General features: G+C 39.8%; 1 protein-coding gene across 20 annotated transcripts in view; it reads left to right on the forward strand.

Moving 5' to 3' along the window:
• The window catches only part of ADD1 (adducin 1), a 117,673-nt gene extending 92,485 nt beyond the window's left edge, over positions 1-25,188 (forward strand). For 5 of the 20 annotated variants that reach the window (XM_090035448.1, XM_090035454.1, XM_090035449.1 and 2 more), the window contains 8 exons: positions 1,870-1,971; positions 5,272-5,361; positions 5,459-5,476; positions 6,189-6,281; positions 15,088-15,244; positions 16,560-16,946; positions 17,747-17,842; positions 22,574-25,188. In XM_090035448.1, the coding sequence (XP_089891574.1) occupies positions 1,870-1,971; positions 5,272-5,361; positions 5,459-5,476; positions 6,189-6,281; positions 15,088-15,244; positions 16,560-16,946; positions 17,747-17,842; positions 22,574-22,932 (1,302 nt within the window). In that variant the 3' untranslated portion in view covers positions 22,933-25,188. Of the gene's footprint in view, positions 1-1,869; positions 1,972-5,271; positions 5,362-5,458; positions 5,477-6,188; positions 6,282-15,087; positions 15,245-16,559; positions 16,947-17,746; positions 17,843-18,601; positions 18,637-22,573 lie in introns of those variants that run through there. The other 15 variants (XM_090035452.1, XM_090035457.1, XM_090035461.1 and 12 more) reach the window with 9 other exon arrangements.
• The last annotated feature ends 1,845 nt before the right edge of the window (positions 25,189-27,033 follow it).

Here is a 27,033-nt window from a genome sequence, read left to right on the forward strand (position 1 = left end):
GGTTGGTATATGTGATCTTTTAAAAGTGTCTATATAGTGCATCTTCTAGAAACTCCTGAAGAAACTGCAGAAGAGGTTCTCTGTGTGCATTTATGGTGGTTTTCTGGGTTTTTTTGTTGCTAAAGGAAATAGCAAATCAATCCATGTTTGGTGTCATCATCTCTCAATATTAAACTCAATGTATAATATAGCCCGGGGGCGGATCTTTTTCAACTACACACACATTTTGAGTGAAACTCTTGATTTTTAACTTTAACATACCTGCAGTATGATTAAATTAATTAACAACTGAAATAGCTGCAGAAGTTTGAAGCCAAATCCCACTCAGAAATTAATCTAATTTTAATGTTGTTCTGGAGCAGTATAAAATTTGTGTAGTATCTCTGGTTTGCTTATTTATTTTTTTAATGCTTGTTTTAATTTAAACATAAGAATTTGTTACACACAGGTTGTATTTCTATTTTATTGTTTTGACTAAAAGTTATCTTTAATAAAAAGCTGGAATAATTTTTATCTGAGAAGATAATCATCAGTGAGTATTCCACAGCTCCATGTTCATTCCATTTTTTACTTTACAGTTGCAAAACATTTTAAAATTCTGTTGCTTTATAAAGTTTTACGATTTCTGGCTATCTTTGTCTTTTGAAGTTACTCAGAAAAGTGCACAGCATTTGCTCTCTAAAATAGGTCTGTTTTAATGTTCAGTGCATTTTCTATGCAACCATAATTGGAAATTATTAATATTGTGCATTTGAGGAACAGAGAGAGAGAGAAAAAAAATGGCTGATCCTTTCAACATACTAGATGCACTGATCATGTAAAACAACCTACTATGAAGAACTCATGAAGCGCTTAAAGTTTGTGTTTGGGATATTTTTGTAACCTTTTGAGCTGTAAGTTATATAAAATATTCGACATCACCAAACTGTGCCTCTAGGCTGCTGTGTTGTACAGCTGTTTATCTGTGCAGAACTAATTTTGAAAACAGTACGTTCTTACGCAGTAGTTTGTTTTAATGCAAAACTTTGGTGATGCCCACTCTTGCTTCACAGTACAGAATCATTCACTAAACCTGGTTAGCGACATCACATTGCTTTTCATACTCCTGTCATCTTATGCTTTGAGTTTGCTTTAATGTTTGTTGAGTATCAGAGGATTGAATCAATGATCGCTCTCTTATGCTAGAATTCTGAGTGACCTTTATGAAAACCACAATAGGTGGATTTTAAAACACTTCTATTTAGCTTTCATATGCACTATATTTGCATAGATTTTTTTTTCTGTATGTAAAGGGACCCTGTCAACTCACTTCTAAAAAAATAAGACATTAAAAAAAAATCTAATAACACAAGTGTTGAAAGAGAGCATACCTCAATTTCTTTAACTTCCTTAATTGGAAATGGGTTTTCCCATTGCATTGATAAGTGTCTTTTCACAAGCAAAGACTTTGTAGGAAGAATAGTGAATTTGAGTAAGCACACAAGTGCTGTCAAGTACACAGGAGAAGGAACTGCTGATTAATGCTTCCAGTACAATAATATCTGGGTGTAACATGGATACCAAAGTTTGTGGACAGAAGTGACTTCCAAGTTGACAGTGTCTCTAAGCATTTAGTTTTGTTCTTTTCCTAATTTTGTGGTCCCTAGTTTGAGTAATTTTAATATATCTCATTTTAATGTGTGCAAAGATGCAGTTTAATTTCTGAGCAAATCAGGTTAGGTGCTTTTGTAAATATATAAAATATAATCATTGGTTCAGTTCTCTATCTGTTATGTATAATGCATGACCAGTTGTGATGTAAATTTGCTACTTGGAATGTCCCTAACCATTATAGCAATTCTGACTGTTGAACTGTTCTTGACATTACAGTGGACTAAAGAGGATGGACATAGAACTGCCACCTCTGCTGTCCCTAACCTGTTTGTTCCATTGAACACTAACCCAAAAGAAGTCCAAGAAATGAGGAACAAGGTTTGTAATAGCAATTATATAATTTAATTTGCAATCACTGTTGATTATAAATTGCATACTTTTAAGGAGCTGATATATTTAGCTTTTAATAGGGTCTTGTGGCAATCAGAAGAATGGCATCTGCATTATCCTTACCTTTCAAACTAGAGGCAAAAATCAAGAACATTTAGCGATGAACTAAGTTCTGAAAAAGATAGACTTTTGTTACCTATCTTATCAAGACTTCTTTTGTCTCCTCTTTCACTCCATCAGGACAATTTTTTTTTTAAATATTTAATCAGATTCAAATATGCCAATTTTTAAAAACCTAGCCAAACCTAGTTATATTAACCTCAGACCTGCTCTTCAGCTACAACATGGGTGGCAAAATTATCTGGCCGTGCATGCCCTATCTGGTCTGATCTGTTAAAGGTGCTGCATGCACCCTGAACCAGCTAGGAGTGCTACTACCAATACATGCTCCAGCTCGAGCCTCATGCTGTGCATGGGGTGCAGTGGTTGGCCAGTGTTTATACCCAAGTAATAAATTTCTAGGTGATTTTTGTGGAGAAGGGAGGGGCAGAGGTGGGGGGAGGAGGCAGTTTCTGAAAATGAAGTAGCTGCACACATAATGTTTATTATTCTGCTGCTTATGGTGTGGCCATGATATGGTATGATCACTCCTGTGGTAGGAATTAAACAAAAACTTCTTCTAGACATTGTACCATCATGGAATAGTGCGGGGGTAGCCAGCCTGTGACATGTGCCACGAGTGCCTCTATGCATGGCATCCTGCAGATCAGAGAATGTCTTGCTGTTAATTGATGCCAGTAGTAGAAAGGGTAGAGAATTCTTGTGGGTCATATCTCTTATTGGACCAACTGCACGGTTGGGATGGATGTAGGCAAACTTTCAGGTATCATAAGTACCTTACTCAGAGTTCCCCACGAATTCTTGCCTCTTGTGTATTTCCTGGACTATCACAACAACAGCATCACCCCAGCACTATGACTGACATGAAAACCGTTTAGTGCTAACTGTCTGGTTTAAGGTCGGAGACTGAGCAGGCCCATTCATCGTCATAATGATGTGGAATAATTTATCATTTAACACAGGAAGTGAAATACAACATAAACAATCCAAAAGCATAGATGCTAAAACTGAAATCTGTACTTGTGGAAGGTTCAAGTGGTCAGAAGTTAAAGTTTGCTTCTTTGTACTACTCAGGCTGATGGTACAGTGTTTTTTGTGTAGACATGCCTGTCTTTAAAATGCCTAACAACGGTAATTTAACTTGGGTTGAGTCCTTCCTGAGTGGAAAAATATTTCCATAATTACAAAGCCACAGAGTAAATAAAGACTGCTGTTTAACAAATAACCATGTACTTGTAGTGTATAAGAATCAAACACTACAATATGAAAATTTTTTAAAACAAATTGAAATAAAAAGAAAACTGTTTTCATGAAGTTTCCTTATTCCAGCTAAGAGAAATTTAAAGAGTAAACCAAGATTATAAATAGGATAGAGCAGGGGAGGGCAATTATTTGGGTCTGCAGACCACATAGGGAGTTTTGGTGAGCAGTTGTGGGCTGGGTCGTCACCCCTTCACTCCGTACAACAGCTCACCAAAACTCCCTAAGCAGCCCCATCCCGTCCACCTGGCTGCATGCCCTGCCCACGCAGGATCCAGCCAGTCCCCAAGGAGACCTCTGAATCACAGGGTGGTGACAATGTGGGGCTGGGGCCTGGGGCAGAGCCTCAATCTGCTCCCTGCATGTCCCTGCCTGCAGAACCAGCACCCATCACAGGGGCATACAGGTGGCAGATCATGGCTCTGCTCCATGCTTGGCTAGGATGGGGCCACAGATGGGTGGATGGGTGGGGAGCAGCATCTGGGAGATGGGTGGGGCTGGGGCTGGGATCACGGGACCCTGGCCCCACACTGTCACTGTCCTGCGATCCCATTCATGGTATAGAGGAAGCAAGTTTTTACATTTTTCAGTATTTAATCTCAAGTATTGATAGTAATTTAGGTAAAGTTGTTTTTTATTTCAATATATATCTAAGTCAAATGTCCCTTTAACATATGACTAAAAGAATGGCCGTCTCTAAATGCATCCTCCTCTGCAGCTTTACGAATGAAATAATTTAGTGAGTCAGTTGTTATAACTTCATTGTGCTCACAAGACATGCAAGTTCAGGAATTATTTTGTTTCCATCCTCACATTCTGTCAGAAAGGAACTTGGAAGCAGTAAAGAAATAACAGAGAAAGCCGGTGGATATACAAGTAGACACTGTGCTGTTTGGTGATTTTTACTTTTATAAATATCCTTTTGTACATATACAAATGTTAGGTTATACACTTTCAAAGAGGCGACAGTCTATGTGCCCTCGTGAAAATATAGGCCTCATTGGCAAGTTTGCAGTGGGAAGGTAAGGCGCCATGTTTGAACAGTATTTTTTGAAAACTTTTGTTCGTTTGGATTTCTGTTCTGTGGGGAGTGGCTATGGCATATGGCTAGGGGCAACAAGACTGAACATGGTCATGGTTAAATAAGGTTCAGTATGGTAAAAGAATGACCTGGAGTGAAATGCTGAATGAAAATGCTTTTTCCCCACAAACTGGCTTTCTCTCCTACCTGATTTTCTACTTTTTATCCCATGCTAGAAATAAATGGTGAAGGAGAGCTTGTGCTGTGGTACTTAAATACTAAGCTGATGGGCATATAAAAAACTCACCTAGATCTGTAGGAATCCAGGAGTAGTTCTTCACCTGGTGTTTATTGTCACAGCTTCATTGACATCTGCAGAGCTGTGGTTTAGATTCATAGACTGTAAGGGGCTGGAAGGGACCTTGCAAGATCATCGGGTCCAGCCCCCCTGCACTAGGCAGGAAAGACAGCTAGGGTCAGGTGACCCCATCAAAGTGACTGTCCAGTCTCAAAGATTTCCAGGGTAGGTGATTGGCTGATTGCACCACCTCTGGAAGGAGCCCCTGGTGATATACTCTAAATCAGCAGTTTCCAAACTCTGACAAATTGTGCACCACCAATTTTTACAACAATAAGATCTTAAGTACCACCAGCAAATTTTTCAGTTAAACCTTAAGTACCACCAGCAATTTTTTGTCATATAAAGTAATTATAATAAGTCTGTTCATGCGTACCACTGGTGGTACCCATACCATAGATTGGGAACCGCTGCTCTAGATGAAGTTCTGTCCCTGAAGCCTACTGACCCACTGTTTTCTCCAGCTGAATTGACACTATGAATTTCTCTCTACGGTTTGCATGTATTTATTCTGCTGTTTTCTTCACAGATCCGGGAGCAAAACCTACAAGATATTAAAACTGCTGGCCCTCAGTCACAGGTTCTTTCTGGGGTAGTTGTGGACAGGAGTCTTGTGCAGGTGAGAGCACAGAGTGCCTACAACATAATTAAAGTTAATGTGCAATATCATCTATTTTCACCTAATATGTCACTATAAAATATTCTTTAATTGGCAGAGAGTAACTATTTATAAGGTAAGTGTTAGAGGTAATGCCATTGTCGTTGCGAGAGTGCTCAGGGTCAGAAACGTAGAGGCTTAATTGTGTAGCTCAAGCATGTCTGAGATGCTGTTGGATTCATTGCTGAATGTAATGCATGAAATTTGAAAAAGGCTTTATGTGGGTGAGAATCCTAATGTGCTCAGAACTAGTCGGGCTTTGTGACAACTTGGGCTTTTTCATGTATATGTACCTTAAAATTTAAGAGATGAGAAATAGCAGGTTCACCTTTCGTAATAATGGTTATCAAATGTAAGCTTATACTTCACAACCAACTATTTGAATAACAATTAGGGATAAAAGGAAATTATTCTTGGTGTGCATCAACAGTAAAACTGTTCCGGTATAAGTAGTATATTGAGATACATTGAATAAAGATGTTATCTTTCCATTATTGTTTAAAGTCGCATAGTTATGCAATCCAGAACACAGCCCAGTGACTTAAGTTATCTGCTTTAATTGGTACTAGTTAAGTATTTTCTGATGTACTTTATGAAGTATGACTAGTCGAATCACAATCATAGCGTTATTCAGTCTGGGTGTGATGTTGTGTGCATGTCAGTTCATTGTCATTGCTGTTTTACCAGTTATTGTTTTCTGCATGTTTTTAGCTAGCATCATAATGCTCTTGGTTGATGTTTTAAAGCCCGGGCTCGGTTTGCTCTGTTTACTCAATTTACTGTTGCAGGATGCTCCCCTCTCAGACTGTACGGAAACTATTGAAGGGCTCGATCTCACAGAGCAGGCCTTTAGTCCCGCTAAATCTCTCTCTGTTAGAAAGGTACTTACTGCCCTGTCATACTGCTCTAAATACTGTTGTTCACCCTTCACTTTTACCTCTTTCTTACCCTGATTTGTTCCCTTTTTTAGGTAATGATTTGGCAATTAAAAAAGTGACTAGATGGATCTACAAATTATGTATGTGTGATTATATAAACCATTAAATTACCCTTTTAAAGTGCCTTTTGTATTTTTTATTAGTTTCTTTTCTATATCTTCAAGCTGGTGGATAACATGAAATAGTGTTTGAAGATACGCTGCTGATCAAGAATTCTGCATGTGGTGTTTTGTGTGTGCATGATGTCTGTGTTTGATAATCCTAATTTGAGATCCATTTTGAGCTTGCCCAGTCTCCGCCTGAGTACATCAGTGTAATTCCAAAGATATCCACAGGTTCAAGGTTTTTCAAGTTGACAAAAAAAACCCCAACTCCTCTTCTCCCCCCCCCGATTTAATGGTCCTACATTGTGAGGTGCTATGTGCTTCAGTCAGTCTTCCTGTAGGGGAAGCTGAGATGCAGGAGATGCTCAACAGTGCAAATAACTGGGCCTCAATTATGCTAATTTTCAGTTAATGAATAAATAGACAATATCTGTGGCTTGCTATAAAATGCAGTTGAGGTACAAGATAAATGTAAACTGTGTTCTTTATTCACTTGGAAGGCTGAGTAAAATTGGAGCAGTTCCCATAGTGGAATTTTTTCAGTCTATCCTTTGCTGTCCTTCCTTATCATATGTTGACAGGGTCCATAGCATCTGTTTACCATAGAATTTCAGCGGGTAAACGTGTTCTCGTCTCTCTTTTCAGCCCCTACCCTATCAAATTTCCAAATCCATTGTAAGCCAAATAGAATGTACCTTTTTCCATCAGAATATGGATTCTCTTACGGATTGACGATAATTTGAAATATATTATTGTTGATAACTTGTGATTTTTTTTTTTAAACATTCCATCTGTGATCAGCCAGCCTGCGTTGTAGATACAGCATGTACTGTAATGCTGTGCGTTTGGTAAACACGTTTTTAGGCCCAGGCTCATACTGCTGCCAGAAGATACCCATACTCCATGGGGCAATAGCTTACTTTATCGCATCTAAGGCTAGAAAACAAAAACCCAAAGCAGACACTTCCGAGCAGTCTGTCCTTCACTTTGCCAACTTCTCTGCTTAATCAATTAAGCAGAAAGCAAAAGAAGAAATATCTGTTTGTTGTCACAGCATGCAGTACTGTTTTTCTTAGCAAAATACAAGACTTTTTTCCAACTCTTGTTAATAATGTCATTACAAGATTATTTGCATACAAGTATTAAGATAAAGGCCTGAAAAATGGGACAGTAACAATAGTATGATCTTACCAGTGTGTAATATCAGAAGTAAAAGCCCAAATGATATACTCTTTTCTCTGTTTGGTGTCATGAAAATACTATAAGAGCAAAATGTTGTAGAATACGATATTTTACCACACAGAGCAGAATAAGTAGCTACCTTATTTCATTATCTTTATATAAAACAAGGATTCAGAATTTAGGATCTGAATACTTTGTGAAGAATTACTATAAGTAAGAAGAGGGCTTTGACATTGAAGAGATTTGCTTGGTAAGATTATGCCAAAAATATGCGCATTCTTTAATTCCTTTTATCTAAGATTTTCAGAAACAAATAAATAGCTATAGAAAATATAATTCACAACCTGTTTTCATAAGTTAAATTCTGTCTTCAGCTGTCAAGTATTTTTAGGGTTTTGCAGTCAAACACTTCAAGTTCTAGTATAAATTGCTGTCTGTCATGTCTCAGTAGAGCTTTAAAAACATTTACTAAATGTTTAGATATACATGAATATTAGGAGAGAGAACTCCCATATTGCATGTCATGTTTGAGTCCTGTCTGCTCATGGTTACATTGATAAACACACCATTGTCTTGTCATGTGCTTTGACAATATTCAGAGAAATTCTGGTCATATCACAATACATGCTTCTTGGCTAGGGACAGACATTACACACAAACCGGTTTAAGTGATCAGAAACTGGTCTAAACCTGTAACAGAACATAAGTTCAGTGCACATAAACCAGTCTGAGAATGGCAAACCAGTCTGGGAAACGGGTTTGAGATAAACCTGGTTGAATATAGTATCAGACTTAACTGATTTGGCTCAAACCAGTTTTTGCAATGTCTGTCCCAGACCCCTTGCTAGTTTAAATTAAATCAGACTCCCCCAGCATCCCAGCATGCTGGGTGGAGCTCTCTTCTCCACAGCAGGGCCGACCCCTCCTCTTTGTTCCCTGGTTGCAGCTTCTGTGTCTGCCTGGTCTCCCTTACCGCCCTTCCCCACTCTCTGCTAAGCAAGCATCCCCCGTCCCTCACAGACACTACTCAGCATTAGCTAGCAGACCACATGCTGCCTACCTCTGAGCTGTGGCAGATGGGACAAAGGCAGAATCAACAGACAGCTGGTCATGTCCCTCTGTTGTTTCCTTAATGGGCTGATAAACACTTGAGTTAGGGGTGATAAACATTCCCTGCAGGGTGGTCAGGAGGGGGAGGACCCCACCCTAATCAGAGCATCCTGCCGGGGCCAGGCCACACCCCCTCTTAGCACAGCTCTGTGGAAAGGAAGGGAGGGCTGGTCTAGTGCCCCCTAGCTTCTAGTCTGAGCCACTGCAGGCATGTGCCTGCATGTCTGGGATGTCTGTCTGGTTACAAAACTGATTTAGCTTAGCCAGCTTAGACTAACCTGAAAAGATTGATTCAGTTCAGGCTCAGGCTTTTTGAATGGCTTTTCCCTAGCCTTTATGCATCACATAATTACAATCTTGTTACATACTTTATTATCTAATTGTGTTTCTGCTGCAGTCCTGGCCAACCAGAGTATTATGACTGTATTGTCACTGCTATTCTGTAGTACAATAAAATTTGCAAGAGCTAGGTTACTTCCTGGTGAAGTAGAGCTATTCATATCTTTTCCTAAAAATCATTATATAGCTTTGCTTCTGCCAAATAGGTTCTTTGTACTGCTCCAGAGGTGGCTGTATTTTAGTAGTGATCTCTGACCTTAAAGACGTCTTAAGGATTTGTCCTTTTAAGATAAAGGGTTTGATATAAATATAGGATGCTAATATCAGTTAACTTCAATAAGATAGTTATCATCCTTCATATGCTATTTGGTAAAGAAAAGAAAGTACATATTAGATGCTAATACTATCCATGTTTACCCCAAAAGTGAGATGAGTTTCCTGTCCATTAAAGGAGGATCATTTCATTTTTATTCCCTATTGGTATTTATGAAAACAAAATATGATAGTTTGCAAAATGGGTAAACTTTTCCAGAATTTCTACAGAGAGAAGATCCGGTATCATATATAACACCAGTGCATATCATTATCTAGAGTCAGACAATGATTCTTTTTTTGATCACCCTCCTAAGAATAAATTACCCCTTCGAACTTTTCAGGGTTTAAAAGAAGTTGTATTAACAGACATTATTTTACCCATCACTTTTCTTTATACAAGTGTTGGAGAAATCACTCTCACTATACAAATATACATGCACAGGCTTCAGGTCCTAACAGCTGTTGTATAAAATAACATCATTATAACACTGGCTTCTTCTGTATCTTCATACATTGAGCTCTTCTCCTTAAGAGCCACTCTCATTACAGATGAAGGCACAACAAATTTACAGGCTTCTGCTGCACAATCTTATATTATGTTAAAGTGACATTTTTCTGTGTTAAGGAAAATAAAACTAAGACTTCTTTCATAGGGAATCAAATATGCAGTTAATAGAAGATCCTCATCTTTCTAAGTCACGAGGAACTTAATGTACTATGAGTTAATGTGTCTAGAATGAAGCAGTTAATAGTGTGTCCGCAGTAACTGCAAGTCATTTGAAGTTGTGGTATAGCTACTATTATGAAATTGGAAAGTCTGCTTCTACGCTGTATTCAAGATTAAGCTTCAAGCTTTCAGGTTTTGCTGAGCCCAGGAAGGTGTGTGTTTTGTTTGTTTGTTTGTTTTATAAATTCCTGACCTAGCCTTAACCTTTGCTTTTGATATTCCAAGTCTTCCACCAGTCGAGTTGTTTATTATCAATACCTTCTACCTGGCTTTCATTATGGTAGTAATAATTCAGATCTCATATGCCTTCTGAACATACTTTGCTGAATTTCTTTTTTTTGGAGAAAGAAAGCCCAGTACCTTTTGATTAAAAAGAGGTGTTTTTTTTCTGTTTCCTAGTGCACTTCTAGTTGGGCCAACCAGATTTTTCATGCAGTGGAAGATCCTGGAGCTGTGGGTCTTCATGATTTTGTTTCTCTATCTTGAGTTCAAGTTCCTTTATGCTTTATGGTAAAGAACCAGCTCTTTAACATGGGGATATTCTGTTAGACCCGACAGTACCAAAGGCAAATCCAAACCATCTTGTAAGGTAAACTGGAAGAGAAATTCCATATGAATCTCCTAATGGCAAGAGATGCCTCTGTGATGATCCCAATCTGTCTCTGCCTCGAAGAACAAGGATATTTTGAAGTCCATATGGCATCAGTAAGACATATAAGCTACAAGATGAAAAAAGACCTGTCAGACTCCTCTAGTCTATCATAAATTTTGTCCCTCTCTTCCCCAGTACATGCTAGTTCCCTAGTATGTATTTTTTAACAATGTTTTTAGTGCTAAAATTTTGAGACCCAAGGCTTCCTCAGCTGTCATTGAGAGAGTGCTCTGTGCCCTAATCCAGTGATTGTTTCTTGGTCAGCCTAGTCATCTAATTTTATCCCATCACTGTTTGTTATGTTTCCCCTTTTCTGACTTAAAGAAAGGAAAGGATTTTTTTTAATTGTACATCCGTTAGACAATTCACATTCCAAGACGCTCTATATTATGATTTGCACTGGTCAGTTTTGAACTGCCACTAGATTTTCCTTTTTTAGGTACTGCTGAAAAAGTATATCGGGTAGAGTTTCAGGAGAGTACAAGTATCCCCTTCCTCTTCTGTGTGTTAATCTCTTTTTTATGTAGTACACAACAAGTGCATTTTATGCTTAATCTCTGTCTGTTATTGCCTGAGGTCTCTTTCAGCAGTATTGCTCCCTGGGGACAGATATTCAGCTAGACAGTAAATTGTCCTAACTGTTGAAATCAAGGTGTTTCCTGTCCATGTGAATATCTGTGTGAGAGATTATTTTCCCACAGAAACATGAACTTGCGTTTTTCTGTGTTCAGTTACTCTCTTGATTTCCTGCCCATATTTCTAGACCATTTGTGTAATTTCCCTTTCCTCAATGTTGTGCTTCCTAGATGAGTGTCATGAACTTGATGTGCCTTCTTACTGTCCTCTTCCCAGAAACAAATAAAGATGGTCTTTTAAGTAAAACAAAGCATAATCATAGCCCATTAGTCACCCCACTCCAGGCTGGATGCCATGCTGTTTGTCACTACTGTTTGCCTACAGTTTTTCAGTTAGTTGTCAGTTCACATGATAGGAATTTTTCAAGTAAGATTTGAAGAGTCTCAAATGCATCATTGAAAACAACATGCTTTGTATTGAGTTCATTCTTTTTGTCTGGTTATTCCGTAATCCTGTAAAATTATGCCTTTCTGGCATGATTGCTGCTTTACAAGCCCATGCTGCTTATTGCTAATGGTTTGGTTATTTTCTACATGTTTACATGCACTGTGGCTGCACCTACATGAGAGTCTGACTGCACATTTGTTACTGCGCAGCCATTTAGTACTTGTATAAGCAAGTACTAAATGACTCGGAGTAACTAGAGTTACCATACAGTAGTGTCACCGAACAGCTTTTGAGTGACGCTGACTGTGTACTAACTCGTTACTGCTACACAGTAGTGCTGCATTATGCTTCCTGCCATGTGACACTACTGCACAGTTAGCAATAGCAACTTGTGTAGATGCAGTCAGTGTGATTTTTTTTTTTAATTTTGTTACTGTTTGAACCCAAAGTAGTTGTGAGCTTTATTTGTTTTCTTCCATTTTATCAAGAAAAACTATCACTCTTGACAGCTCACAGCTTTAAACTTGTTTACAGATAAATTATGACACTGGCAAAACACTACTATAATTGGTGGGTCTTTTGTAGTTTAATGTGGGTATACTGGTGTAAGCATAATGTCAGACTAAAACAGGTGGTTCTCTGGTACTTAAAAAGGGTAGCTCATGGAAATCTGCAAAGACATGGAATGGTAGGTGTTACTTCCACAGCTGACACAAGGGTTATTCTTATTTTATTGAAAATAACTGCTTAGTTTCTTTAAATAATTCGTCATCTTTTCTTTGCTACTGGTTGTAATTTCCTACTGTGGTCAGTTTCTAGAAAATCAGTTTGGAAGTTGTAATCAGAAGCTCTCAAATTCAGATAGGGACCAAATGAAATGTCCATGCAAATAGTCCCTAGTTTTATATTAAAAAGAAATTCTCAGTGATATGAGAAGTATTGCTAAACAGAAAGCTAAAGAGTCTGCCTTTCATGATCCAATGAACTCTTAAAGGATGAAGTACAGTTTAAAGATCTGATGAAGTTCAATACTTATTGCACAAACTGTATTATAATGAATATGGTTCCTCATCAGTAATTATAACATTACTATAATCTGATTTTGTAGTTTATATTGATGCCTTTTCCTTATTCTGAAGATGCAGATGATGACAAATGCATAATGCTAATCTTACCTTTTTCATGATTTTTTTCTGATTTCTCAGCTTTGAGCAGGAGGAGAGAGGACTTCTAACATTTCTGTGAATTAACTTTCTTGTTAAAATCTGCTAAGGCAGTTTAGAAATGATTTTGCTATTTTCATAGCAAATGTTTCATTTGAACCAGACAGAGGTGTGGGGGGGTTAGATGTCAGGGTGTCCAAAGTAAGAGATACGCTGGTCCAGAAAGCAGTTTCATTACTGCTAACCCAAGTTAGCAAGAACAAATTCTCTGGAGCATTTTGGTAGCTAATTGGCAAGAGGAAAAAAGGATACTTGATACCTGCTTTGGTCCTAAACATTAGATTTGTTTTTATAAGGTTCCTAAATTGTTTTTCCATTAACGTGAAAGTAAAATGAATTGTAGTTGCTGGCAGTCTATGCTAACACGAGGAAATAGGCTCTTGCTCAGTTGGACATTTAAATAATGAGTTAACAAAGAAAAACATCTCATTTTGAGGGACAGATGTCCTCTCCCTTCCTCTTTCCTACCTCTGTGCAGTATAGTGGTATTTCCATTGCACACTTCCTCTAATTTGAGCAGATGGTGATAGACGTTATAGAAAGCGCTTTCACTTTGAATTTAATTTACGGCATAGCCTGGCAACAGTGTTTCTCCATGTCATCTGGTCATCACCATACTCTGCTGATGTTGGCTGCTTGACCTGAGTGTATCCTTTTGCAATTAGTCTCTTTTTGTGTCCCTGGATTGCATCCAGAGAGATGCAGGTGCCTGGAGCTCTTCTCTCAGGCATTCACGCACGTCTCGCTGTTCATTCATTCTTTGGCTCGTTGTCCACCAAGAGCGTCTAATCTGACTCCGGCTGGAGCTGATGATATCTTCTCAGCAGCCTTTATCATTCAGAAAAATAACCCCTTGGCTTTTAGTACAGTAAAAACCTCTTGTGCCTGCTGTACCTTGTAATTTTTCTCTTCGGTACTGTTTACTATTTTAACTGTACACAGCTCTTACACTTTGGATTTTAAGTATTAATACAAGTAACAGTTTTTCATGGAAACAACTTAGAGATGCATCCCATTATTTAAATGCATCATACTTAATGCTCAATATATTCCAGTGATCCTTTCCTACACCTAGCACACAGCAGTATTGTACAGCTTTGAAACTATCTGGATTGCATTTGTGCTTTCAAAAGGAGAAGGCTTTAGGATTTAACTAAAATTGCCTCACTGACCAAAGAATAAATCTTAGACATTTCTTCGATGAAAGCATTAAGTTATGCATCAGATGCCAGAAAACAGGGCAGGGTGGCACATTAGAGACTAACTCATTCAGAGAGGCATGTTTTTGTTGGTGGCAGCCTGCTTCGTCACAATCCTATGAAGTTTGTGGGGAGAGACTGACTTCCCTGAGTAGCTGCACACTCCCTGTTCTTGGCCTTTGAACATATAATATTAGCAGTCTAACAGTCTTTCTTTATCCCATATATATGAAAGATATTAAATAAACCTGCTAACACCAGTGAGGACATATTCACATTTTAAAACATTCAGTATTATTACAGACACTTGCAAAATGCTTTTAATTCGGGGTAGTTACAATAGCTAATTAACATTTTCCTATAACATCTCTGTTACTAGGTTATTGCTTTTTCTCTAAACACTGAATATTTATAAATACTAGGCTTGATCCCATAAGCATTCTCTATGAGAATCCCATTAATTTCTGCTGGAGCTCCATGCTCAAAGTTTCCAGAATTGGGACCATTATCTTCTTTCTCCTATTATTCTAAAGAAACTTGATGTATTCACATCAATAAATATAATCCAACAAAGCCTGTTTGGCCACTGCTATTTGATGCACTGTTCAATAGTGGATATTCCCTGGTTGAAAACACTGATGTCTATGTAGACTTTTAGCTGAGACCTATTTTTTATTTAAAATTAAACAACCTTTAAAGATCCTAATTGTTAATAGTGCTTATTAAATCCCAAAGAAAATAAACACCAACATTTTCTCTTTTTTTTATCAGACCTATCTTTTTGTTTTATTTTGGCCTCTTGTAGCCTCAACCTTTGTCATGGTTCTCTGAATTGTGTTTAGTGGCACACATATCCCCATTGTTTTTTTTGCCAGGGAGAGCTGGTGACTGCATCAAAAGCAATCATTGAGAAGGAATATCAGCCAAAAGTTATAGTGAGCACAACAGGACCAAATCCCTTCAATAAACTCACTGATCGAGAACTAGAAGAGTATCGCAAAGAAGTTGAGAGGAAGCAGAAAGGGTCTGAAGGTTGGTTTGCTCTTAACCTCTAGTAATAAGTATTGCTGTCATTTTTTACTGGGAGTGTGGTCTGTCTGTCTGTCTTACTCACAGAAATGGGAACCAGAGTTTTCTACATTCTTAATCTTGACTTTTACAGTGACTCCCTCTGTAACCACAGACATCATGTTGCTTGGCCTTTTTCAGCTTTAGTGTGTCCAAATGTAACTTAGAGACCTAGAAAGCACCTCTGGAGATGAGAAGCACCATTTAAGTGCTCTGAAGTATTTAATCAAAATCCAAGGATTTTGGATTAAGAAAAAAAAACACATTAGAGGCAAAAATGAATCTTGGCCACCTGGTCTCCAGAATTTGGCCAATTACTATTGCCACTTGGAAGTTTCATGTGGAAACTTGAGACTTCATTCAGTCAAACTTTTTTTATTGCACTTGGAACAGCAGATTGTTCCCATTTTAATTTTGGAAGTTAGCCTGATGAGTAAAACATGCCATTGCTACTAGGCTACAAGACTAAACATTTTGACTTGGTGAAAGTGGGAGACCTGCTAAGTATGTTAACTTGGGAAAGCACAGAACAAAAAGTGCACGTAGGTACATGAAATATTTATCACAAGGCCAGCAGATAGATGTTCATGGTCTCAGGACTTTGTCTAGAGCCAAAGAAATCTCTGAACGATCAGAAAATGGAAGAGCATCATACTGCACGATGAGAGAAGACACTGCAGCATTTGGAGGATTTATCTTGTTTTATTTGTGTATAACATTTTATGTAGCAGAAGTTGTGGCCTACGTTGGCATGCTGGAGGACTCATTTTGCCAGTCTTTACCAAAGGCAAGTAGGCCCTCTGGACAGGACATTGGACTGGAACTAAGATGACCTGGTCTTGACACTGGTGCTGACAGGGACCTGTTTTGTCTTGGGATCCCTCTCAGACTTGTACTGCCTGGTCTTTTTAGATTACCAACAATTTTGGGCACAGACCCTCTTTTTAGTGTGTGTTCACACAGTGGGACCTCAGTCTTAGTAGAGGTTTCCAGGCGTTAATGTAATGCCAATTTTAAATAATTTACATTGTAATAATTGATTACATTTCCTCAAATTGCTGTAAGGGAACTTATTCCATATAATAATAGTAGTCGGTGCTGCACTTGCTCTCATTCCGATAGCTTGATATTTATGTTCGAAGGGTTGTGAATTCTGCCTACCTTTTGTTTTGCATGTTCAGGTATTAGAGCAGGTTTTGGGCATGAGCTGTTCTGTTACTATCGATGCCTGTGTAATTGCATACACCTTTTTTTCTGTGCATTGCTGCATTCTACGTAGATAAGGTTTCAAAATATGGAGAGACTGTGTTATTGAGACAGACACCACCTGGGAAGCCAAATGATTTACTTAAGAGTCAGAGCATCAGGGAACAAACTGGTTCAGATAAAAAGTCTCTGGAGGTACAAGGCAGATCCAAAGTCTTTCCAGGAGCAGTGAAACTACCGGCCCTGAAGATTTTGCAGAATCTTGATGGATCAGCACTTTCTAAGCAGTTAGAAAATCCTGAGCTCTCTGCTGCACAGGTTTCTTGTCAAACCATGCAGCAGGTCAGCACACATCTTAACCAGGAGGAGCCAGATGAGCAGGAGTCCCCTCACAAGGAATTTCACTCAGCAGTCATCAAAGCATTAAGCTCCAATCCTGACCTTTTGGCTGAGGCCTCAGGTATTAATGAGTGTGGTACAGCTGTGCTGCCAATCAAGGGGGAATCCAGCCTCTCAATCTTCACCTCTGGAATCTCTATCTCTGGACATCCTTGGTTTGTGAGCCAAGGTGCTGATTTCATTTCTTAATTGGCATTTCTCTTGCCTGGGGTGAACTGTGTGGATGGTGCTTTGGTACTGAGGAAATCTCTTGTTTCTGTGGAATGAGATTTCTTTTCATTAATATTTGCTCACTGATAAATAAGTCCTGCTTCAAGATGCAGGAGGGTGGGGAACCTTTTTTAGTATTTAAAAAAATAAAACCACTGCCAAATCTATTTGGAATAATTGCAGCTCATTGCATGACACTTCATGATGATCTCTCTCTGCACCTTTCCATCCTTTTCTTTGCAGAATGTCTTTTTTATTTATTTCAAGGTTCTGCAAATAAATTCAAAGCAAGCAAAAGAACTTTGTTTATTCAGCTTTGGCGTCCTTTGGCCAGGTGGGCATTTCTTCCTCTGGGTCGTTCCCCACAATCCATCCCTGTCAAGAATGGTGTTATCAAAGCAAGCACCCAGAGCAGTCTGACTTCTGTATCTTTTCAGTCTGTTTCATTGGCGAAGAGTTGGACAACGCTGGTGTGTTGATCACATGAATCTTTTGCCTGCTTTGCAATTATTAAGCATTCTGACAATTTTCATTCAGAAAAAAATTTATTCCCAGACAATTTTTATGGGTGCAGGGGACATGTGCGGTGTATGCATTCCTAACAGTTGCGTGTGCTGTTTGGTTTTCGCTTCCACGCTGATGCATGAGTAGAGCCTTCAGAAGATGCCAGACAAGAGAAAGAAAAGAGTGTCCCAGACCCTCCTTCAGCTTGCACTCCTCCCAGCACACCGATTAAGCTAGAGGAAGGTATGTTGCTTCTTGCTGGGGGGTGGGGGGCAGAATCCGGTAGCTACACAAGTATGGACTGAAGCATGAACGTATGTAAACTAGAATATGTAGACTAGTAAAAAGGATGTTTTAATTTTTTTTTTAACAGTCTTGTGGAGCTTTGTAACTTACTGTCCTAGGAGTTCTGCTCACAATAACAAAGAAGTGTGCACTGTCCTTCAGACCACTTAGCATCCTTCCATATTGCTCTGTTGAAATTTCTGAACTGTTTCTTCCCTTGGCACATTCTGAGCAAGAATTGCTGCGGAGAAGCACAATGTTCTGTCACCTTGTGAATCAGAGCTTCATTAAACTGAACATGGGTAATTAGTTTGGAAAATCCTCACTGATTGCACATTTCTTGAATATTGTGTTTGGATTACACCTCCAGGAATATTTGAATCTTGGTTTTGATTGGGTAACCCAGTGTAGCAAAAATATCTGTCAAGTGGGAACAGGGCTGGGAAAGTCTAGGGTTTTGTGTTTTTTTTGCTGTTGTTGCAAAATCTAGGGTATAAATACCAATACTGGGTGTAATCTAATTTGTCTTGTGTTACCTTTACCTTGTACTTTGGATATTTTCACTTGTCTGTTACAAAGTCTCCATTCACTACTTCATCGCATCCTGTTTTCTATAAGAATGGTTGCAACCATTCTTCTAATTTAACACAATGGCTGTGATGAATGCACAGATTCTCTACTTGTGCTTTTTTCTTCTTGTGGCTGCGTTGCAAACAGGAGGTGGATATGCTAAAGAGTACCTGTTACCATAGTAAGTATCATCCCATACTCTGACTTGTTTCTGCTTCTTTTCCAGAGTTTTCTGTGCTTTGCTTCATTCTCTTGCATCTTTGTTGTTTACTGAGTTTCATTTATTTTTTGTTTGTGTTTTAACAAAAAAAGTCAGGCATTTTCAGACAGTGACAGACATTAAGTCCTTTAGTTGCTGCTTTCCCAGAATATTTGTTAATTAAATGCATCTTACATGTAAGTTTGGAATCTTGAAAGGGGAAAGTCCACATATCTCAGTGACCTTCCCTTGGGACTACAGGCATACCTCGGAGGTATTTCGGGTTTGGTTCCAGACCACTGTGATAAAGCAAATATCGCAATAAAGCAAGTCACACGAATTTTTTGGTTTCCCAGTGCATATAAAAGTTATGTTTACACTACACTGTAGTCTATTAAGTGTGCGATAGATAGCATTATGTCTAAAAAAAACCAATGTACATACCTTAATTAAAAAAATACTTTATTGCTAAAAAATGCGAAGTGAGCAAATGCTGTTGGAAAAATGGCGGCGATAGACTTGCTCAACGCAGGGTTGCCACAAACCTTCAATTTGTAAAAAACGCAATGTCTGCGAAGCGCAATAAAGTGAAGCACAATAAAACGAGGTATGCCTGTATATGTAAGAGTCAACAGCTGCTTCACCTTATTTATACGCCTCTGCTCTTGTTCAAAAGGCAGTTGCTTCTTGCAAGTCAAAGGATATGCAAGCTGAACTATTCTTGGGTGCCTCTTACATCATTAATAAGCTTGTAAAACAAGAACTTTGCCTGTGTTGGCTTTGCAGGGCTAATAAAATACAAATTTTATTCATATGTGCTTGTACCATATTTTCTTACATACAACATGTGCCCATTGCCCCAAAATCACCCCCCAAAATTGGTTTGTGTTTTAAGTGAGGAAGTTGTTTTCTTCACTGAAAAAGAGGCAGGCCTGGAGACAGCAGCTTCCCAGGTAGTGGAGTCCTGTGTTAACCCTCTCATAGCCATAGCTTTTGGCTGAGCGCTGTAGCTTGTGCCTGAAGCAGGAAGTGAGCTCCTGATAGTGTATCTTGATGAGGCTTGTTATGTGGAAACAACACTTGATTTACAGGAACTTTAAATAAAGAACTACTTGCAATAAAGAGGGAGCAGTCTTGTTACTGCCTTTGGAAGGGTTTGGGGCCAACCTTGCGTGATCTAGCACAAGTCCCCTTGGAAACAACATGTCCAAGAAGTAATGTGGTGTCCTGAAAGACAGTCCAGGCAGCTGGCACAATTGACAGGAAGAACTTCCTGGTGCCACACTTCCTGGACACTTTTCCAGGAGGATTTACTCCTACATCTCACACTCAGTCCTGACTCTGGTTTTTTTTATACATTCTGCCTTGAAAAACAAGGTGTACGTTTCATTTGAGGCCAGGCAGTATGTGAGAAAATATGGTATTTTCCAAACCAAAGAAGTTATGACTGAATACCACGACATCTGCAAGTGACAGGCTCTCTGTTGAGTGAGGGTGCTGTTCCCAAACACACACTGTTCTCACTGCAACTGTACTTCAGATATACTTTTCAAAATGTTACTTGATGGGTGGGTGGGTGGGTGGGTGTGTGTGTGTGTGTGTGTGTGTACGTGTGTGTACACAGTTGCCAACCTTCCCAGATTGGCCGGGACTCTACCAGAATAGGCACTGATCTCCCGGGACTCTAGCAGAATAGGCATTGATCTCCCGGTGACTATTGAAAGCAATCTGGGAGATCTTAATAGGATAGTTTAAGAAAATGAAATTAATGACATTACATCACATTGGGGAAAAAATCTCCTGGAATAGCTTCAGTCAGAGTTGGCAACCCGTGTGTGTTTGAAAAAAACCCTTTTATCTCCATAACTCCATTAGGCCCAGAGTTGTAAATGCCAGTGTTACTGATAGGCTGCAGAGTTCACTGCCTCGCTGTCTGCGTGTGTGGAAAATACCAGATCTCCAGGGAGATTTTGACATTCCTAAGTGTTGTCATGTCTGAAATTGGTTTTGGACTTCTTTTGAGCCCCTCGCTGATAGAAGTCCTAAAGTCCCTGAGGGCATTAGCCCCTTACATGGTGACTGTTGTCCCATTGGACTGATGTGGAATTTGTAGAGTTCCCGTATTCTTGCAAAAACTGCCCCGGGGTTGGAGATCCTTGCTTCGTTCTAGTGAACGATCCAGTTGAGGAGAGGTCCTGAGGCTGCACAAATTAGTTCGTCTGGAGAAATGAGTTGTAAATCATTTCTATGTAAGTGTAGTGTACAGGAAAGGGCAGATGCTGTTCTAAATGTCAGTAGCTTCTAATGCTTTTTTTTGTGAATAATCCAGAAATCTTGGTGGTCTTTTTTTGTTTTGGTTTTTTTTAAGTTTCTAATTACCTTGGAAATCACTCATGGTACACGCACAAGGGAATTAGTCTGATTAATGCCTTTCACTCAAATTCCTGATGGAAAAAACCAGACAGTTGGTAACAATGAAAAGACTAGTGGGGTTTTTGTACCGCAAATAAACTGCTGTGAAATGGTCATAAGGGGCTAATCAGACTAGAGCCTTGTGAGGCAACTCTTAACATACATAAAAGCTTTCTCTTTTACCTTTTTAAATCCTCTCCTTAACATAATTTTAACCTCTAACGTCTCTGTTGGGAACGGTTGGCTTGATGCTGAGTTTGACATGGTTTCTCCTAGTCTGACACTGAGAGCTCACAATACACCAGGTATTCACAGAGGCGCAGGCTGTGGACTGTTCAGTTCTGTTCTTTAAAGATACTGTCAGATACTGAGTCTGTAGGTGGTGGTGATGATCTTCAGTGTTTTGAAATTAAATCTAATGCCCTTACCAAATGTATCCTCTCACTGGTAGCAAGCCTTGAATTACTAAAGGAGAAATGTTGCCCCTTCCTTTCTTGTAGTTCACAAACCACCACGCTCTGGTTTTCATCCTCTTGGTGGGTGTTATGCAGCAGCTCTTATGAATTTGACACGGCTAACAGAAAGCTTATTAATTGGTGGTTCCCATGCACACTGGGTCTTATGTGCTCAGTGCCAGCCCATTTGCTTTGCAGTAACAGGATGTAATTAAATTTTTTTTTATGAAGAGGGGTATAAAGCCGAATGTTGCTAAACATCACTGATGACTACAGAGATCCAGGTCAGGTCAGGCTGAAATGCAGAGTGTGCATAAGACTGTTACAAGGACTTTGCACCACTTTAGACCTACTTACCCCATGGCCAACCCCAATGGAAGACTGGATAAGCAGCCACATCCAGTGCAAGTTGGCCGTGCAAACTGGGCTTGGCTAATTTAATTTAACAACATGCTAAACCCCATAACACGAGTAAATATTGTAAAAATTAATAAAGGCTTTGCAATAAAAGACCTCAGTTGGAAATCATCTCTGTCATCAAATCCTCTCTGAGAAGCATCATGTGAGTTACTGGACTTATAAATAAATGGGTTGGCAAATTAGGAATTAATGATTTTAGCTGACCTTTGGCCATAGGCTTGTAGTGAGCTGTAACCTTGTTCCATCCCACCAAATCTAAAAGCATGTTAGAATTAGGAACCAAGTGACACCAACTCCTGAATGCCAGAGTTGTAGGTTTAATCCCTTGTTCTCTGTGCTAAAAACTCTCCCTTCATTTGCAAACAAAATAACATTGCAATGTTATGAATAAACCCTTCCCATTTACTCTTGGTGAGTTAGACCACCATGGATAAAATCAACTGTGGAAGGTAAAAATAAGTATTTGATATTCCACGTATCCCAGTGCCCAAAGCGAAAGTAAATATGCAAGTTTGGCAGGATGTACGTTAGTCTGAACTAGGCTCTCACGTGAAGCACTGGCTATCATGTAGCTTAATGCATTTTCAAGGGGGCCAGTGCACTCTAACTAAATATTTCATGTCGATCCATTAGAGACACTGCAGGAACAGACTTACAAAGATGACAGTGATGCTGCAACTTTCAAGCAAACCCTCCCAGACCTCACCCCTGATGAGCCTTCAGAAGCACTCAGCTTCCCAACCTTTGGAAAGGAGGAAGAGGAAGGTAGATGTGATGAAGATCTGACCAAAGGCCAGACTGAGTCACCTGCAGTGGAAAATCAAGAACCCCAGTCTCAGCCTGCGGAAGAGGCAGTAACACCCACAGCTGAGGAAGGGGCAACTGCCGATCCAGGGAGTGATGAATCCCCGGGAAAGTCCCCATCCAAAAAGAAAAAGAAGTTCCGCACTCCTTCCTTCCTGAAGAAGAACAAAAAGAAGAGTGACTCCTAAAGGCCAAATGCACTGCAGAAACACTGTCATAGTTTAACATCTAAACTCATTAACCACTAGAATGTACCAGATTGTACTGAGTGTTTTGTCTTATTATGTAAAGGAATGCAACAAATAAACCAACCAACCCTTCAAGTGATAGCTTGATTGTTTAAGGCTATAACAGGAAACTAACGTGCAAAAAGGTGCTAATCCTGTGCTCTCAGCAGCTAACCACAGATCCAAGTCCTAATTTGTAAATGAACAAAATGGCTTCCATGCGGAAGACACTAAACCACCGTTTTTAATTTCAAGCCCATGTTGCTTAACAGAAGAGCATATTTTTCACAAGGCCACATTCCCGATGCAGCGTCTGCTCACTCTTGACCGTGCTCTGTTCCAATATTGTACTTAACCTGTCACAAGTGGGGGCTTGTTTTTAACTAACGCATTGCAGAGAGGATGCTTTTGCACGTGCATTTTAGAGAGGGCACATTCTTGAACTGAGATGTAAGCTTCTGTACTCAGTGATTACAGATCGTGTGCTAGTACAGCTTCGAGACTCTCCGTATTGCTCCTGTTCACTATTGTAACAGTAGATCCAACACTCTTTCACTTGCATTCTCTTTTGTGGTATAGCTGGGACTTGCACTTAACCTTGTGGTGTCTAAGCAGATTGAACTGATGGTGGTGTTTTCTGCTGAGTCTGTGTTCAAAGAACCCTCGCTTTTCTAAAAACTACAATATAGTGAAACCTGCCTTATAGACTTGCCTTTCTGACAAAAGTGATGGATTGGCAAGAACCAAACTCCCAATAGTTTGGTCTTTTGAGGTCTCATCCTATTTTCAACAGGAAAATAGTACCTGAAAGCATATGGGATACTTTCAAGTGATAAGCTAGAGCATGGGCAATTGCCTTTTGGATTTGGTTCTTAATTCTTAATACTGGTTCCCCTAAGTTGATAAACTTCCCCAGGTTCAAATGCAAACTTACTGCATATAAGCTCTGTTTACAGGCTTGTGTCTTCATCCCTTCTTCTCCCCACCAACCATCAAAAACATAAATGCTTACACATTTTTATATTAATCCTTTTGTTTCACTTACAGGAGTTGGTATTTCTTGGCCCCTGTGTTGCCAGCAGTGGTTAAGTCAGGAACAGAAATTCCTTCTAGCATTCCAGGGGTTGCCATAACCATTTAGCACATAGCGTAGTTGGGAAGATGAATAGTCACTTTTGAATTTCCCATCCTCTTTGTACTCCTTGTGCCTCTGTCACTGAGCACATGCGCAGATCCAGCATCAAGGAACTTCCTTGAAAAAGCAAAATATTTTCTTCTGCTGCACTTGTGTGTGTGACTGCAAACATCTTCATTTGCCCCAACTGTAAAAGAGGGGAATCCTTGCAATTTTAGGGGTCAGATATGACCCATTTCTGGTGGTAACAGCAGAAAACTTTTAACAGGTCCTTCCATGGGAGAAAACTATTGGCTTGCCTTCAGTGTCTGTACCTGAAAATAATTTACTGTGGGTGGAGCCATTTAGGACTGTATCAGAAGAACCCTGTTTGACAGCCAGTAACATAGACATTGAATGCCTTATGTGTGCAGTGGGAGAGCATGGAACAGTAGCTACAGGTTATGCGCTGTAGAGATAGGTAAGGCCTACATTAGGCCTCTGACACCTGGATTCTTCAGACCAGTTTCAAGTAGTGAAGGAAGGAGAGAAGACAACCTCACCAGAGATGCCAGTTAGCACTGTAAGGTGGCAAGTGAGAAAAGAGGGTTAGTGGTAGTAAACGACACCGCCAGGGATTTAACTTCTATTATGCAAAGGGTAGAGGTAAGGTGGAATTAGAAACAACAGCACATCACTGCATAAGAGAGACACCTAAACAGCAATGTTTAGCAAGGACTGCATGGCACTAATGGCTTTGAGCTTGTATTTTAACCTTGTATGTCCTCTGTACACTAGGAAGCATACAGTACTTATCTTACTTTGCTAAATTGTGTTTTATCGCCAGGGTCGTAATTACATTACTAATTGCTCTATGTTTCAGTTAATGGAGTCCTTCCATTTATCTTTGACCACATATGCAATGATTTTTACTTTCTAATTTTGTAGTCTGTTCTTTGAATTCTTTGTATGACATTATGAAATCTAGTTGTGTACAGTATGGCTACATACTTTGGGGTGGGGGAGTCAAAGTCCTGTATTTTTCTTTCTTTGTTGTATCATTAAGTTCTACTTACAAATAAAAGTCTTCTTTAAAAGTGTAAGGGTTTTTTCCTCTCTCTTCTAAAAGCTGTGGTACAGTTTTAGCTTCTCTATGAGAATGGAGCTAAATGGGCCTGGTCGAAGCACTGTGGGAGCATGTTGTAATGGTTGAAGAAAGGGTTTGGTCTAAATAAACTGGTCACATCTCTGTTCCAGACTAGAGTGGTGTCTAGCAGTCTGGCCAGAGCCCCTGAACTGAAGTAACAATAAACAACAGAGACAGGCAGTAAAAGGGAGCAGCATCTAAAATTTAATTGAAGGAGCTTGCAGACAGAGTACAAAGAAGCCCCTTCATGTTGCAGCCAGTGTCGTCCTCAGCGAATCTGCCAGAGCTGAGTGCGGCGGGAAGGTCAGTCATCCCTTCCAGGTTGATTATAGTTCTGCCTGCTCAAGCAGTGTATTGGATTGATAACGTTGCCCTTAAAGGGCTAACACCAAGATGCAGATGTAAGCTGCTGTCTGGCAGGACATGCTCAAGGTTTCAGAAGCACCACTTCTGGTGAGCGGATCCCTTCTTGGTTCGTTATTTGTGTTACGGTAACTCCTGGTCCACATGCTCTGATTTAGTGGTTTGAAATCTGAAAAATGCCACACAGTTTGCTGAAATGCTGTGGCAAGAGCCAAGCTGCTCCCACCTTAAACCTCTTTTTTGGGGCACTTCCCTTGGGAAGCAGGAGATGCAGATTCAGACTGAGGCTGAGAAGAGCCTAGACTCCAGCTCTCCTGTCTACTTAATGCACTTGCCAGTAGCCCTTAGGTAAAGGTGGCGAGGGATCCTCACCCCCTCCTCCAGCGAGACCTGGATGCCAAGATGATGGCGATGTGTGTCCCAGGCCAAATGTCTGGTCCCACCTCTCTTCCCTCCACCCTGTATTTAGCTTCTGTTACCTGCCTATAAGCAACTCCCTGCCAGTGCTTAGGCTATGTGAGACACAAAGGCTACCTATTGAGAGAATAGGAGCTCTTTGCACCTCCCTGGACAAAATAAATTTTTAAATTCCTTTCAAGTAGGAGGCATATGTTTGAGTGATTGGCTGCATAGGCAGTGACATACAGAAGGGGGAATAAAATTTGCTTTTTTGTCTTTTTCAGTTATTCATTAGGATCACTCCATTTCTCCTCTGAGCACAGTTCTAATTGGATTTAAGTGTTCCCAGAGACAAACAGGAAGCTATAGAAACTTTTATCCAAGGTTAGAAAGGCATGGGAAAAAAGGTTTTTTTGTTTTGTTTGTTTTTTTAAAAAAAAAGAAAGAAAGAAAGAAGAAAAGATGTAACCTAAGGAATGACCTGAACTTGGATCATAAGTGGCAGAGATAAGAGCTAAGATAAAGGTATGTAATTAAAATCAGCACTTAGAAAAACGTAGTTATTCTCTAGGACAGTGGTTCTCAACCTTTGTTGTACCACAACTCATTTGTAAACACTGATGGTCTGTCCGGACCCAGTGCCCCTCCCTCGACCCACTGCCCTGTCCCCAGCCCCCCAGCGTGTAGGGCTGGGTGTGTGGGGTGGCGCACGGGGGCCCCAAGCAGGCCCTCATCGGCTGGAAAACTGCGGTATTCCACATTTTCTCCTTTAAAGGCAAATCCGTTTTTTAAAGTTTGTTTGCACCTTTTTCATATATTCTTGCAACCTGCTAAGTGGGTTGCGACCAAGGGATTGAGAAATGCTGGACTAGACCTCCTGAGGTCCCTTCTAGCCCTAATTTTCTATGATTCCATGATGACAATGTCCAAGCTGCCCCCAAGCCACACCCTTTCAACCACACTCTCTATTCAGGTGCAGGAACAGTCACATAAACTGATTCTCTGCTGACAACTACCCCACCTTACTGCTAAGACCACC

Source organism: Crocodylus siamensis, chromosome 2, assembly GCF_052110815.1.
Source record: "Crocodylus siamensis isolate JL-2025a chromosome 2, ASM5211081v1, whole genome shotgun sequence".
NCBI classification, from domain to species: Eukaryota; Metazoa; Chordata; order Crocodylia; family Crocodylidae; genus Crocodylus; species Crocodylus siamensis.